Source organism: Puma concolor, chromosome A1 (assembly GCF_028749965.1).
Source record: "Puma concolor isolate L17-30 chromosome A1, mPumCon1.1.hap2, whole genome shotgun sequence".
Classification (NCBI taxonomy): Eukaryota; Metazoa; Chordata; class Mammalia; order Carnivora; family Felidae; genus Puma; species Puma concolor.
The window spans coordinates 121,867,646-121,884,881 of NC_141667.1; the positions used below are offsets into that span (position 1 = coordinate 121,867,646).

The window sequence follows — 17,236 nt, forward strand, 5'->3', positions numbered from 1 at the left end:
ATGGTCCCTCCCAGCTTCAGTCTCTTAGGCTGGAATCAGAGGAGGGTAGAGGCTAGTCCCCCCCACCACTGTCCCTGACCGGCTTTGGATAAACAGGAATGGATTGGTCATCATCCGTGATTTTACCTGGAGTCTTCACGAACCGCTTCTTCTGGCCTGTCAAAAAGCAAGTGCAGGTTTGGATGGCGGGGAACAAAGTTGACGAGGAGGCTGAACACTGCATGAAGAGAGGACCAAGCCAATGAGAGAACAACGGCAGCAACAGAAAACCAAACAAACCCTGCAACAGACCTGATGGGGGATGAGTCGCTGGACGTGGATGAGGTGGGCATAGGGCTGGATGGCGCCGAGAACATGGGCCAAGATGGCGAGAGGGGTGAAGTTGGGCTTGGATTCGGGGGGCTGCAAGACAGAACAACCAGAAAACTTGTCAGCACACAGGGAAACCACAATGGGAGCACGAGGTTCATGGGAGGCCAAATGATGGGAAGCTGGAGCAGAAGAGGGGCACCGAAGCCCAGGCTGTGTCATCAGCACCAAGTCACAGGTCTCCAGACCTCTGCATCTTCCAAGCAGCGGCTCTTCTGCCGTTCCTTGGAGCATTACTGTGTCTCTCTGACCTGCAGAAATTCTTTCTAGGTCACAGGAGCATCTTCAGTGGTGTCCATTGTGCCCTTGCCCCCTGGTGGAAGATGCCCTGGGCCCACGTACATGAGCTCCCACTCAGACCCTAGCACCAGCCTGTCTGGGGCGGGGAAAGCTTCTCAGAGGCCTTCAGCCTCCACTGCTATGTGAGTGGTTTTAAAGTTGTGTGTGTCTCAGCAAAAATGACCATTTTTCTGGGCCACACGGGCCATTCAGCCAGGAAACAATTTCCTGTTTACATTTTTTAACTAAATGGGCTGTGTGCCACCGGAGACTTGGAAATCCACTGCATCAGAAAAACGATAGCACATGGAAGACGGGTCTGGACACACACCTCTCAGGAGAGGACATGTGATTTTAGGCGGCTCTGCAGTCCCCCTGGGGTTTGCTTTCCAGGCGTGCTCTCTCTTTTCATGGATTTTGGGAATTTTGATGCTCTAAGAAAAAGCCCCAGAAGGAAGGCAATGAAAACCTAACGAACTGAAACCTTCAATCTGTCATTTTGTTCTTTGATGGGCAGCTGATCAAAAGCTTGGAGAGGAAATATTGAAATTACTAAAATACAGCTTGTGGATTTTAACTGGTCATGCTAGCTAGCCCTTTGACTTATTTCCACAAATTACACAAACAAACAAACAAACACACAGCTTTAGCAACTCTGTAAAATCGCATTAAGTCACAGAGAGCGCAAAGACCAATGACTGAGAAAACAATGTGGAGATCACCCAGCCACAACACCACCTGCAGTAATGAGCCTCAGCCAACTGCTGGAATGTTCAGTCCAAGCACTTCAGAGAGGTGAAAATGACAGCAATCCAATTCCAATGGAACAGACTTTCTAAACATAGTGGGATTTAGCAAGAATGCATAAATGTCCTACTTAATGGGCCATTCTCAATTTAGGCATGTGGCCCAATAATGGTCCTAAGTGCCTAGGGTTGCAACATACATTCTCATGGAAATACACAGTAAAAATTCATCACATGAGCTCACCAGAAATCCACAGACTCCTTGAATGAAACATTTATTTGATGCCATGATATGCATTATATTTCTAGAATATAAATTCCCCAAGGGCAGGGATTTTTGTCCGTTTTATTTACTGTTCTACCTCCAATGCCTAAAATAGTGCCTGTGAGTATTCAAGAAATAATTACTAAGTGAGTACATTAATAAATCTCATTTAGCTTACTCAACAAGCCAAGAGGCACAATACAATTCCTATTTTACAGATGTGGAAACTTGGGCCAATTTGAGGCTTGCCTGTAAGTGACAGGGCTGAGGTTCAGACCCCAATCCCCTGGCTTTAAGCCCTGGGTTCTGGCCACCACAGTGTACAGCCTCTGGGGTAGCAGGACTTACTATGTTCCTTTATGCTATGCCAAGCTTCTTTATAGACCCAGCCATAGCACTAGAAGCCTTCTTAACCACTGATTTATGAGTTTCCTTTAGAGGCCTGCCACATTTGCAAAGGAAAATGGAAATGGAGCAACAGATTCAATACGACTCAATACATTGTAAATTCCCCAATTCTGCCTCCAGTCTTCTCTTTGGTAGATTCACATAGCAGATGGAATTCATATAATGCAAGAGATTAAATTTGAAGAGTATGGCTTGTTTCTCTTTTTCTCAATTAACCCGGCAAAAACAAGTTACTGAGCACACAGCACAATCAAATACAACAAATGGAATACAACTTAGCACCTGCCAAGGTCCTTAACTTCAAGAGTTCACGATGTATTTGACAAGATGGGATAGGCTTAAAAACAACTCTACTATAACACAGTAAGATTTGTCAGCTGAGGGGTAAGTTACTATCTTGTCAGTTTAATACCTGTTCCCACTTCACTCTGTCTTGAGTCCTGGGAAAAAGTGTGGCCTCCTTTTGACTGTCTAGTCCTCACTTTCTTCTATAATTACAGCTGGTAAGTAAGCAAGGCCTTGCCTTCTCAGGCCTCTCCCCACAACACTCCTCCCTCAGTAATGACCTAGTAGGCAAGGCCTGGCCATGACTTCTAAACTGCAACCAAACCCAGGAACCCGAGCTCTGACCAGGAACAATTTCCAGGTTCAAGAGAGCAAGCAGCCCAGGCCCAGAGGCCTGCACTCATCTGTTCTCTGGTTAGTGGTCAGCACAGGACAATTAAAAAGTTCTTAAGACTTTTTTGTTTGTTTTCGTTTTTTGTTTTCAGTGGCTTTTATATGGAGGAAACACCTCCAGCTTCCTATCTCATTTGTACAAGAATTATGCCTTTGGCTAAAGGCATCGTTAGGGACATACTCTATGAACACAATGTGGGTTCTGAATGTTTTTTCACATCCTTGCATATCCAAGTGGTTCTTGGCCAGTAGCACATGGCTGAAATTATCTGGGGGTGTGGCTGGAATGCAGGGTGTTTGAAACCATTACAAGAACTTACTCTTCAATCCCCCTGTCAATTACTATAGTACAGACTACCATTTTTACAGCTAACAGAATTTCATTTGTTTGCTTCTGTTTTACTCATAGCAACAACATTTATTTATTTGCTATAAAATGACCACAATTTAAAATTTATGACTACTGTATTTTAGCATAACAATAGAATGCACACTCCATAGTACTCTGATTTTTTAAACTACTGATGGAATTATGTTGTTTGCTTATTTGTGTTTCAGAATCATGTCAATAAAACTCATGATCTCAACAATGCTATAGAACATTTATTTATGTATATATATAGAATGATGGATGCCAGGGCGCCTGAGTGGCTCAGTCAGCTAAGCATCCAACTTTGACTCAGGTCATGATCTTGCGGTTTGTGAGTTCGAGCCCCGCATCAGTCTCTGGGCTGACCCCTCAGAGCCTGGAACCTGTTTCGGATTCTGTGTCTCCCTCTCTCTCCGCCCCTCCCCCACTCACTCTGTCTCTCTCTCTCTCTCTCTCTCTCTCTCAAAAATAAACATTAAAAAAATTTATATAATGATGGATGCCTATAGTAAAAGAATATCAATAATATATAAGTATTCCTCCAAGAAGCAGACAGCACATGGTATTTTAGTTGTGAGACATCTCAGAGAACATATACATGGGAAATACGATGCCCAGAGATAATGATAATGGCCAAGATTTTCTGCATAATCGTACATACCCCTTTCACTGCACAAGTGTCTGGCTACATTTACTGAAAAATGACAACAGCAGGCAAAAAATCTCACCCCTAAAAAACCTAAACAAAACACACAAACAACAAATGGTCAGTTTTGCTATTGCCTCTGAAACTTCTATCAAATTCTCACTTTTCCCACTGAGGCCAAAAATAACAAATTACTGACATTAGGATAGGAGAAAATAATTTTACAACTACAATCTTAGCAGGTGAGTCCCTAAGTCCTCTCTATTACCCTCACAGTCAAGCCGGGAGTATCTGCACATTTTTCACTCCTGGGGTTCCCTCCATTAAGGCCCAACTGTAGCAATGACAAGAGCTGAAACTTTAGCTTGGAAGGAACATTTGCTGGTCTAGTTTGGATTCAACTGGAAGGCTTGCATCGGCTTTAGTTAGCTGGTCCACGGTGTCCTCAAAAGGAGTGACAGAGTCCCAGTAAGTCCTGTTGATACTCACTGGACAGTGAAGAAAGAACAGATTAGGAAGATAAGGCTCAAAGGCCTGGCAGCATGTTGGGTTGTGGCAGGTAGTTCAAGTCCACTGTGTGGCATTATCATCAGCTTGACACCCTCCAGTGGTGACTCACTTGAATGATGGAACGTCTGGTGTACCAGCCAGGGCATGCTTGCCTAGTGACTATGGACAGGGCTGCTCCCAATGTCATTATGGATGTGGCAGACCCAGTCGGGTCTCTACTCTATGGCTATTAAAACCCGAACCAGTACAAGAAGAGCAGTAAGCTGACCGTTCAGAAGAAAATGATCTTTTTAAAATTCTGATACTCAAAAATCACAGATGGCCTTGTAGAAAATTGGCCAACACCAAAGAGCAAGAAAAAGCAATAAAATCGTAATCTGTACCACTAACAGTCACTGTTACTATCTTGGCATATCTCCTTATTTTGGCGGGGGTGGGGTGGGGGAATACTACTACACACATAGTAGCCTGTTGTTGTTTTTTCACTTAATAAAACATTTTCGAATGTCATTAAATAGCCTTTGCTATCATATTCTTAAAATGGCTACAGACTATTCTCTTGTATGGTATACGCTGATTTATGCAACCTTTCCTTATTGTGTATATTCAGATCATTATCCCCCTGTAGCTATTATAAATAGTAGTTCAACTTACATCCTTGTTGAGGATCACTGACTGTATTTGTTTCCTTAGCATAAATTCTTGGAAGTTAAATTAGTGGGTCAAAGGCTAGAAGTCTTTTTTTTAAGGGTCCTGATACAAACTAGCAAATAGCTTTGGAGAAGAGTTCTGCTGAATTGCATTCCCACCAATAGTGCATGGGGGGGATGCCCCTTCCCTCTCACCATTGCCCCACCAAAATGGAGCATCATCATTAAAAAAAATTAGATAGCCTTCCCCCCCCCCCCCCCCCATTTGGAAAAGGTTACCTTGGGCTCTCTTCTTTCCTAGTATTTCCAGGGACCTTAAAAATGAATACAATTCCCTCCTCTTGTTCCATCTCGAAGCAATGTTTAACTTTCCAAAGGGCATTCTGCCAAGAAGGCAGTATAGTGAAGGACACAGGCAGATAGAGAAGTGAAACCTGAGGAGTTAGAGCCCTGGTCACATGGTGTGGCTCATCGTAGAAACACTGGGAGTGGTGGACGGTCAGCCTGTCCCAGAACTCTCTAAGACAGGACTAGACGTACACAAGAGTATCCAGACAGTCTTCTGCCAGGTGTACTATGAAGAAGTCAAAACAATGGCATTTGCTCCTCTCTGCCAGGCACTGGATTGTGATCTACAGCCCTGGTTCCCAGTCAAGGATCTCGGGCCTGGGTGAGGTCCGTGAGATCACTGGCCCAGGGCTGACTTTCATATGCCATCACCCCTCCCTTCCCAGTTAGGTCTAGAATAGGAAGGTTCTATTAAATCCAAGGGGGACTCCTTGTCTTCCCCTCTCCCCCTCTTCCTCCTATAACGAGAAGAGAAAATTCCATGGAAACCTGTAAAATCCTATTTAATCTAATCCCAAATCATTGAGTTCTTCTTCCTTGGAAAATATTCCCTTATGTCTTGATTTAAGGCACCATAAAAAAAAAAGAAAAAAAAAAAGAAAAAAAAAAGAAAAAAAAAAGAAAAAAAAAAAAAAGAAGGGAAATCAAATGTTAGTCAAGAAGAGAGGGCCAAAAGGAATACTGAGAAACTGGATAGTGAATTACAGCAAGTGACACAAAAATGATTTTCATTTGTAAAAAATTGACTACATATTCTTTTGCGTCTGCTGAAGCTTTTACAACACAGAAATCCTACATACGTCCCAACCTCCCGAATTTTTTCAGTATGTGCTTCACAACCTAACAAGAGGAAAATGCCACATGCCCCGGAGTCGCACCATTCTGTATTCTTTTGACTTTTACCAGCATGCCTAGTGTTTACAGATTCTTGCCCTCAGCTAATACATTTTAATGTACATCTTTGTTCCGGCAATGACAGAGTCCTGATTCTTATTTTATTTTATTTTTAAAAAAAATTTTTTTTTCAACGTTTATTTACTTTTGGGACAGATAGAGACAGAGCATGAACGGGGGAGGGGCAGAGAGAGAGGGAGACACAGAATCGGAAACAGGCTCCAGGCTCTGAGCCATCAGCCCAGACCCTGACGCGGGGCTCGAACTCACGGACTGCGAGATCGTGACCTGGCTGAAGTCGGACGCTTAACCGACTGCGCCACCCAGGCGCCCCCTGATTCTTATTTTAAATGAGACAAAATGGTGCAATTCCCTTAAGGCCTTAGAAATTATAGGCAATTACTTTAAAAATAGTTCTTAAATAATTTGCTTTTAAAATAGTTCAACTTATCTACAGTGTAGTGGTTCTGTTTATTGGCTTTCAAAAACATTTCTGAAGTATACATTTCAAGCAGATTTTAAACTCAGATGGAGTGTGGTGGAATGGCAAATAATTCCATGATTTAAACAAAATTCATAATCTTAGGATAGGGCATCTGTCATCCTGAAGGTTCTCCAAGTCAATAATTTGAAATGTTTCATGTAGAATAATACAGAAATATGAGGCAGATGGGAAAACTCTGGATTGGAAGTAAAGATGTCTGGACAAAGGTCCCAGTTCAATTGCTCAAAGGACAGAAAAAAAATCTCAAGGGACAGGATGAGCAAGGACAGTTAAAAGCACCAAATGTCTTCACGGTGCTCTATGGTACACAATACTGGATGAGCATAGCATTCTTTTCTGTTAAACCTGAGTGCAGCCCTATAGGCTTTTTTGATACCACATTTCAGGTGCATAAAAATTGGTTCTTATAATTTACTCTCTTTCAACTAGAAAAAAGGTCACAACTTATGAAGTTATTTGTAAAGGTAGGTTGAAGCATTTAGGGGCACTACCAAGAACGTACAGTATATGGTAACATGTGCTGTTTCAAAAGATTTAAATAGTTGTCAAGAAATATCCAAACCTCCTGACTATCTTTTTTTTTTTTTTCAACGTTTTTTATTTATTTTTGGGACAGAGAGAGACAGAGCATGAACGGGGGAGGGGCAGAGAGAGAGGGAGACACAGAATCGGAAACAGGCTCCAGGCTCTGAGCCATCAGCCCAGAGCCCGACGCGGGGCTCGAACTCATGGACCGCGAGATCGTGACCTGGCTGAAGTCGGACGCTTAACCGACTGCGCCACCCAGGCGCCCCACCTCCTGACTATCTTAAATTGAGTGCATACAATTGTCATTCTCTATATAATGAAGACATTCCCAAAGCAAATGTATTCTTTTAAAAAGGGAAGGAAACCAACAGTACTGCCAGGTTCAATCTTCTACTGTCCTGAGGCATAACTTACGGCCACCATTCTAATGCTAGGGAGGTCCAAACACTCTTCTTAAAAGAAATCTGCAAGCAAGAAACTTTACCTCAGGGGATTGAGAATGGGAAACTAGGTACATAGGCATGGATTTGACATTCACTTTTTTATTTTATTTACAGTGTTTTAATTTTTTTTATCATGAGTCTGTATTATTTTGTATTAGTGGAAAGCACTCATCATTAAATGATGTTGGTTTAAATGGGTATCTATATGGAAAAAGTAACACTTAACTTCTCCTTCATATCATACCTAACAAATAAATGATTTCTAGGCAGATTATAGATCTGAATGCTCAAGGCAAACAATAAAGGAATAACTGGGAACGTGAGGTTGGAACGTTATCCAACAGGGCATAAAAAGCACTAATCTTAAGGAAAACACATATATATCTGTCAACATTAAAATTAATAAATTTTACTTATCAAAAGACAACATTAAAAGAGAGTAAAAAGACAGCCTACAATATATAAACAGAGCACTCATAACCAGACTATACAAAGAACTCCTAATGATCAGAAGGAAAAAGACAACCAAGTAGGAGATGGGCAAGCAACTTGAACAGGGACTTAAGAAGAGAAAATGCAAAAGAACAAGTAAGTGCTTAACCTTGCTGTAGTACAGGAAATGTAGATTAAAACCATAATGAAGTAATTCTGCGCAAATACCAGAATGACTAAACAGCTAACATCAAAATGCTGAAAATGCCAAGTGTTTGCTAGATGTGCAATGTCAGAACTCTACTACTTTGCTGGAGGAGGGATGTCAATTGCTACACCAATTTTGGACAGTTTGACTTCATCTGGCAAAGGTGAAGATATCATTCTCTATGATTCAGCAGTTCCATTCCCAGACATACACTCTCAAGCATGGTGCATACATGTGTCTCAGAAGAGATACATACAAATGTATACAGCAAATTATTTATAAAAGCAAAACCAGGAAACCCAGAAGTTCAGTAAAAGAAGAATGGAGAAATAATTTTAGTATGTTAATACAATGGTAAACTCTACTATAATGAAAATAAATAATGACTAATTTTAATAAAGTAGGGACTCTTAAAACCACTGAACAAAGGAAGCCAGCTTAATAAAACAAAATATTATATTTTATGGATGCATACATTTGATCATTACTTGCAGATTCTGTGTTTGTGAATTCACTTACTTGTTAAAATGTATTTGTAACCTCAGAATCAATATTCATGGTTTTTTCATGGTCGCTTGTGGCCACATGCAAAGCAACCAAAGACTTGGGTCACTCTGAAGCATCTAATGTGCACAACGCCATCTGAGGTGGAAGAAAGGGATGGTCTGGCCTTCTTGTTTCAGTCCTCTAGAGTTTCTAAGGGCAAGAAGATGTGCCTTACGGAGAAAACATGTATTTAATAAGCTTTGTTTAGGCATGATTTACAGTGCTGTTGGTCATGAATTCAATGGTAATCAATCAACAATAATAGTAATAAGGTGTACTAATTAGTTTACAAAAATATGGTAACTACAGACTCAGAGGAACCCAACCCTGTACTTCCCCAACTAGCAGTATCCCCAGTGGTTCAGTATTTGCTAACTCAGTGTTTGTATTGACTTTATTTGAACACAGCTACTGGACATAGCAAGACTCTGCATTTAAGAGATAAAAATATAAATAAAAACATGGAGATTATTACTGTAAACATCCAATTAGTGGTTCCTTTTGCTGTGGGGAGAGGGAAAGAGAAAGCAAGAGATGCAGACAACTCTGGGGTCTTGGCAGGATTGTACTTTTTTTTTTTATTTTTTTTTAACGTTTATTCATTTTTGAGAGACAGAGCACGAGTGGGAGAGGGGCAGAAAGAGAGGGAGACACAGAATCTGAAGCAGGCTCCAGATTGAGCTGTCAGCACAGAGCCCACGTGGGGTTCAATCTCATGACACAAGATCATGACCTGAGCCAAAGTTGGATGCTTACCCGACTGAGCCACCCAGGCACCCATAGAATTGTACTTCTTAACCTCGGTGGTGGTTATGTGTGTGTTTGCTAAATGATAATTTGTTAAGCTGTACAATCACATTTCATGCACTTTTTTATAATAAAAAACACGTGCAAACCAATCTTTAAACATACTCACAGACAGTAAGTATATCAACATTCTCTGGGTGATGAGGATAAAGGTAATTTTTATTTTGGGGGCTTTCAAAATACCTCCCACGTTTCCTATAATTAATAGGTAACATTTATAACCAAAAACCAAAGGTCACTAGTAAAAATAATCTCCCTAATCATACAAATGGCTACATTTAATCTCTGGAGGAGGGATGTTTCATAGAGGTAAAATGACAGTTCCATCCTTCTTGCACCAATCTGTGGTTTGGGTTGCATAATGCAGTTGGCAGCTCCCAACTATTGGGCTGTTTCTCTTCTTTTTCAGTCAAATACACTCAGTGCATATTTACTAAGCACCCTCCATAGGCAAGAACTAATTTTTCCATCCTGCTCTCCTCATTGAGAAATGACGTTGACTCCTCCAGGGACATTTTTATTTTGGTAAAGTTATTACAGTAAATCAGTGGTGTCTTCCTTTCACCCGGGCATGGGGAAGTGGAATAGGACATTGTCCAGTGTCACATTCTGAGTAAGCTGGAAAACATGTTAACAACACTGGCTGAAAGTCACTGGCCATGTCGCATGCTTTTCTATATGGTCTACTTTTAAGGAATATTTCCTGTTTGGACTAGGGGGAGGAAGAGAAGAGAAAAGGATTTACTAAGAATCTAAATATCCACCGGTGAAAACAAGGGAGGGTCCAAAATTAGCAGTGGTGGCCCAGGATACTTCAGCTTAAAAGTAACCCTGGGGAAAGGAGATTCCTTGAATAAGAAAGCCAACTTATCTTACCATGTTCCTAACTCTCAGCAGTAGAAAAAACACTTCGGCTAAGGATAATATTCAGGACGATTAAGTTAAACTCCTGCAAGTCTCCAAACCTTGGTCCAGATACACAAGAGGAATACGAGGCAGAGAGAGAAGCAGACACCAACTTCGGTGGAAAGGGCAACCGTCTGACTCTCCTTTTCTCCTCCCAAGCAAATAGCTGACTTCCCTCTAATTCTAGTGTTGATTCAATACTCTAAACACTTGCAAAGCTGTTTCTGATTTGATTTCAATCTGCTCAAACATCTTCTCTACTCCATTTGTATCTTCCATGCACAGCCTTGCACCTTCAGTGTGACCATGCATGAAACCTGCATTCTTGCCTGGACCATGTTCCGTTTCTACAAAGCCTGGCTCACGCTGAACAGTGAAGGAATACAATCTCACTAAGGCTGCACAGTGGTTTCTGCCCCTTGTTCATCTGGTGCTGAGGAGCTTATTGACTCGACTGGAAAAAACTTTAAATGATTTTCCAGCAAAGTCACCCTTTCCAGTGGAAAAAAAGGGTTTTAACATCTGTGAATAAAAACAAACTGAAGGAAAATGATTTTTATATTCTGCTCTAGTTCTTACATTCCAAAACGAAACACCCACTGAGATGTCAATGAAAAGAGACACAGCAAAACACCATTAATTCTGATCTCACAAAGTTAAAATGTACATGTATATATATGTGTGTATGTGTGTGTGTATTTATTAAAAAATATGAGGCAGATCCAAATTACTTTGGACAATCTTTGGCAAATTTACAATGTAAACAAGATTTTCAACATAGGTATTTAACTTAAAAGGACCATTCTTGGTGATCATTTCAAAATGCAAATCTGATCCTGTTATTTACCTGCTCAAAACACTTCAATATTTTCCCTTTCCTCTGAGGCTGGAGACCAAAGCCATCTCACCTAGACTATGATAAGAATCTCTAGCCTGGTTTCTTTACCTTTTACCATTCCGGTCGGTCCCATGGCAGGTTGTAAGTACACAAACGTCCTGAGCACACGGGTCAATAAATATGTGTTGAATTTGGAATGAAGAGCAATTTCCTTCTCAAAAACTTCCAACTACCTACTGCAATAGAGTAAATTATTCACTCTGGTAGAGTGAAAGATGTAGTTACAGTCTACTCCTGGCCACTAGTTTTCCCACTCCCCTTTGTCTGTGCCACCCCAAGTGATCCAGGTGGAGCCAGTGTCCCACTGATTTCATCACAGGGGCAGGCATGTGACTGGGGCTGGCTGGAAACAGTGCCACCCTTGATATGGCCACAGCGGCTGGGTCAAGGGTGGCCGTATAACTGATCACAGTTTTTCCTTGGGGTCTGACATACAAATGCTGTTTTTTTTCTGGAAGCAAAAGCTGAATGTATTGGCTTAGTGTGACCAGAGATCTTTTTCCCCATTACATGGCAAACATCTGTCGGCAAATGAAGTTTAAGAAAAAAAAGGAAGGAAGAAGAGCCAAGCAAAATAATAATTTGGGTTCCTGGGTCCAATTGTGCTCGAGGTTAGATCCACCCTGAGATTTCCTAAAATTGTAAGTTTTTAACTTCCACTTTTTCATTAAGCTAGTTGGGTTTCTGTCATTTGAAGGTCTTTCACAATAAAGCCCTGATGCTCTTCCTAATCTACCTTACTTGCCCTCATGCTCCCAGAGCTTTCCAGATGAGTAAGATTTTTCTTAAAGGGTCACATAGTAAATATTGTAGACTCTGGACCAAGAGGCAAAATTGAGGGAATTAGGTAGTTACTTATGTAACCATGTAAAATATAACAGCTTAAAAACGTAAAAACCATTCTTGGGGCGCCTGGGTGGCTCAGTCGGTTGAGCGTCCGACTTCGGCTCAGGTCATGATCTCGCAGTCTGTGAGTTCGAGCCTCACGTTGAGCTCTGTGCTGACAGCTCAGAGCCTGGAGCCTGCTTCAGATTCTGTGTCTCCCTCTCTCTCTCTACCCCTCCCCTGCTCATGCTCTGTCTCTCTCTGTCAAAAATAAATAAACATAAAAAAAATTTTTAAAAATGTAAAAACCATTCTTATCTCATGAACCAAAAAACAAAAACAAAAACAAAATCAACAGGCAGCTGAATGGATGAGGCCCACCCATGGGTCTTAGTTTTCCAACTGGTGTTGTCTCCCCCTATCCCCACTGCCCCTTCCTTGCTTTCTCTGTCTCTCTGAAAATAAATACTTTTTTTTTTTAATTTTTTTTTTCAACATTTATTTATTTTTGGGACAGAGAGAGACAGAGCATGAACGGGGGAGGGGCAGAGAGAGAGGGAGACACAGAATCGGAAATAGGCTCCAGGCTCTGAGCCATCAGCCCAGAGCCTGATGCGGGACTCGAACTCACGGACCGCGAGATCGTGACCTGGCTGAAGTCGGACGCTTAACCGACTGCGCCACCCAGGCGCCCCAAATAAATACTCTTTAAGAAAAAAAGAAAGAGATGATAAAAACTCAACACTGCTAAAATGAAGAAAAAAGTTCAACCAGGCACCATTTAAAACTTTCAGGTATTTTCAGTGCCACAAGTCTCAAAGTTTGGAAATTTTTGTTCTTGGCTATATTTGCATTTCCTCTTGTAAAACTGTAGCATATATTTTCACAAGACCTATTTATTTAGTTATTCTGAAGAGTGAAATTAATTAACAAAAAACTTGTATGTCCATTCCAGGCAAGGTTTTGGTGGTTACTTAATATTTTTGCCTCTTACTTTTGACATCACTTGTCAAAACTATCATCACCACCAACATGTCAACATTTACTCATTGTGTTTAGTATTCTTAGGAGAAGAGGATATAAAAAAAATAACTTTATTGAGGTATACTTTACATACAATAATGTTCACCCATTTTAAGCATACAACATTGATAGAGTTGAGTAGTTATCACCCATAATCTAGTTTTAAAATGTTTCTGTCAGCCCCGAAAGGTCCCTCCCGCCACTTGCACTGAAGCCGTGCTCACATTACCAGCCATAGGCAACCACTGATCTATTTTCTATCTCTAGAGATTTGCCTTTTCTGGACATGTCACAAAAGTGGCATCACACAATGTGTTACCTTTTGTGTCTGATTTATTTCTCTTTCTTCACCAGTTTATAGTGGATCAACAGCTTTCAAAGGGAAGGTGAAAATGAAGGTGGGGAAAAATGATGAGTTCTAATTGGCACTGAATACTTACTATGTATCAGTCATTCCGCCAATCTTTTCAGATGTATCATCTTAATTTTCCCAAACAACTGCAGGGATAGCTATTATTATTCCCATTTTTCAGGTGAGAAAACAGAAGATCATAAAGTTTAAGTATTTTTGCTGCTTAAAGCCAACTGGTTAGTATATGAGAAGCTGGGATTTAAAACTGGACCTCTTAGGCTACACCATATGCCCTCTTTACAAAAACAAAACAAAAAATCTTAAAATCAAACCACGTGAGATTTTTTCCTTTAAAAATATCAGTTTCCAGGGGCACCTGGGTGGCTCAGTCAGTTAAAAGTCCAACTTCAGCTCAGGCCATGATCTCATGGTTCATGATTTTGAGCCCCACATTGGGCTCTGTGCTGACAGTTTAGAGCCTGGAGCCTGCTTCGGATTCTGTGTCTCCCTCTCTCTCTGCCCCTTCCCTGCTCGTGCTCTCTCTTTCTCTCTCAAAAATAAACATTCACGGGGCGCCTGGGTGGCTCAGTCGGTTAAGCGTCCGACTTCAGCTCAGGTCACGATCTCGCGGTCCGTGAGTTCGAGCCCCGCATCGGGCTCTGGGCTGATGGCTCAGAGCCTGCAGCCTGCTTCCGATTCTGTGTCTCCCTCTCTCTCTCTGCCCCTCCCCCATTCATGCTCTGTCTCTGTCTCAAAAATAAATAAATGTTAAAAAAAAAAATTAAAAAAATAAATAAACATTCAAAAAAACTTTTAAAAAATATATGAGTTTCCAAATCATAGGAGAACTGAATGTATAGTTTATTGTGCCAGGTAAAAATGCTTTGAGGGCACCTAGAAGGAAAGGCTCACTATGGTGAAGGTTCTCAGTGCATCCAGCCTCCATGGGGCACAGAACCTCCCTGCTGCGTGCCAGACACACTGCACCTGCTGCTCATGTAAACTGGAAGTGCCCTGCTTCTTGCAGCCTTGCTCATAATATGTGCTCCTGTCCTCAATCTACGAAGCCTTTTTGCTCTGTTTAGAAAGCATGTGTTGGAAGACATGAAAAATAATATATATTTAAGGCTGTTTATGAGCAAGTTTCCTCAAAAAGCCTCAGAAGCTGGTCCACTTGTGCCATCTGTTAGAAGAGAAACCAGAAACCACCTGTCTGCCTGCTTGAGCTCTGCTCTTATCAGGGAAGTTGTAATTACCTCTTTGGTGAAGGATTTGAATCATTACAGTAAATCCCTTATTCAGCACATATTGTATTAGGAAGGCATTCTGACCCTAAAAACTAGGGCTTTGCTTCTCTCATCCTGCAAAGATGCAATACAACCTCATCTATATGGAGCCTAGCAGAGTGAGCTGTGCCTTGGCTTTGCTTATTACTCAGAAGTAAATATTTACTGAGCAAATATCTACTGTGCACGTACTACATGGCTGATGCTGTTGCAAGCCCTGGGAAGGCAGTGGGAAGCACATGGAGTGAGTCTGCTACTCTCAAGCAGCTTACAGTGAAATACTGTTCAGTGCAAGGCAGGGTGGGACAGCACAAGATGTGTGGGGAAAAGGTACCAAAGCTTCTAGATGCATTTTTTTTCTTATCCGTTCCTTGCAAGATTTGCATTTTATATATATTTTCTGATGTACGTAATATAACAATTAGGAAGGTCAGTATGTAGTTTATCAATAAGTAAATAAAAATAATGAATACATATTGGAGGTATGCACGCCCCAAATATTTTTTCTGATTGTGTGTTGATGGTTTTAGTGAGCAAAATAGTTTCTAGGAAACAGTGTTCCTGTGTGTGTAAGAGACAGTAAATAAGCAAACAAGCAAATAAGACATTTCAGCTGGTATGAAGAGCTATGAAGCTAATAAAAGTGAACGCCGTATACAGGCGAGCTCCCAGGGAAATGGTGGTGTGTGTGGGGGTGCGGATTGGGATTCTGTGTGGACAGGCCACTTCTCTCAACATCTGAGGGGAGGCCTCCGCCAACAGAGAGTTGAGGGCTCGTTCTCTTCAACACTAGTACTTCTTTTTATTTTAACCGTCTGGGATTCGAACAAAACCCAAGCCCCATTTCTTCCTAAACGCCCTCACAATCTCTCTGCCTGACAGGAAGGCTTTTTCCCAGAATTCTATGTGAACTTAATGGAAAGGGTCTTATTTAAAAGACAGAACTATCGAGAGAAGATCGGTAATCAATGTTGGCTGGGGCTGTAGCAGTTCCCAGTAGTAGCTGGTAACAGCAAAACATACTTTTCCTGCAAGAAATTGTTTCCTGGTACAGCGAAAAAGTCATTCTGTTTGGGGAAACAAATGTTCCCCTTTTCAACGAAGTCTCTATGTGCCCTAAAAAAAGAATGCTGCTTGTTCCTTTTTGGAAGAAAGGAATTATATAAGCTCCAAACAAAACAACAGCCTAGAGACTTCCTTTCCTTTGGGAGAGATGCCATGTCTTGATGGTGCTACAGGACCAAGCACGAGATGAGACACTCCGGGTTATCACATCTTCTTCGTTCAGGTCCTTCCGATGTTCACTATCTGAGGTAGAAGACTTCTGAAGATGTAACCACTTTTTGTGCATATAGTTATATGAATCCACTTACAAAGTTATTTGTGGTATTAGTATTACAAGCCCATCCAGTTCCTTTGGAAATCACCAATCTATGTTTTCAAACATACCCGCCTGAAACATGAAGGCAAGCCTTCCACAATGCCCACACCAAATATGCATCAGTTCTTGCGGAAATGACACATTGAGTACACTTAAACTTTCTATCATTCTCCCAGAAAACTATGGAACGGAGACTCTCCTCAAGAATACCAAAGGAAGACATTTCAAATCATAATTTTGCGTGTAATAAAACGAAAAGAAATAACAAGTATTTTCCAAAGTGAAAAGCCCTCACGCCATCAAGTAAATGCCTGAACTGTGAAATAAAAATCTCTGTATTTTTTTGAAGTTTATTTATTTTGAGAGACAGTGAGAGAGTGCATGTGTGTGTGCGAGCAGGGGAGGGGCAGAGAGAGAGGAGATGGTGAAGCCCAGGTAGGCTCTGTGCTGTCAGTGCAAAGCCCCATGTGGGGCTTGATCCTACAAGCTGTGAGATCATGAGCGGAGCCAAAATCAAGTCAGATGCTTAACCAACTGAGCCACCCAGGTGCCCCTAAAAATCTGTTTTTAAGATGCTGTCCCCATTTCCCCCAACCCCAGCCCTGTGGTTCTGATAAGCAAGCAGAGATGGGAACCACGGATTCCTGGTTTCTACATTGCTCTGTGTCAGCTGTGCAAATTACTGGGAAATGTGGACACCCAAGGGGCTTAGTACCAAAACTTTACCTTTGTGATTATTTTATTCATCCAGAAGATTTGACTTATTCTCATGGATTTCATTACATTTGGCCCCACAAACGTGTAAACTAATCTACCGAATTAACAAACTCCCAGTTTCATCTGTGATTTGCTCCCAAGAACTGAAGGGGTTCTGAGAAGAGAGCGATCGCTAATCTCGAGTAGTTTGGAAAAGTTTCCACGGGGTTGTGGTGT

At 41.4% G+C, this 17,236-nt stretch overlaps 1 protein-coding gene across 1 annotated transcript in view; it reads right to left on the bottom strand.

Moving 5' to 3' along the window:
• Positions 1-17,236, bottom strand: part of ARHGAP26 (Rho GTPase activating protein 26) — a 432,059-nt gene that overhangs the window by 19,877 nt on the left and 394,946 nt on the right. Inside the window, exon 21 of the mRNA XM_086716387.1 lies at positions 127-402. Coding sequence (XP_086572513.1) covers positions 127-402 — 276 coding nt within the window. The remainder of the gene's footprint in view (positions 1-126; positions 403-17,236) is intronic.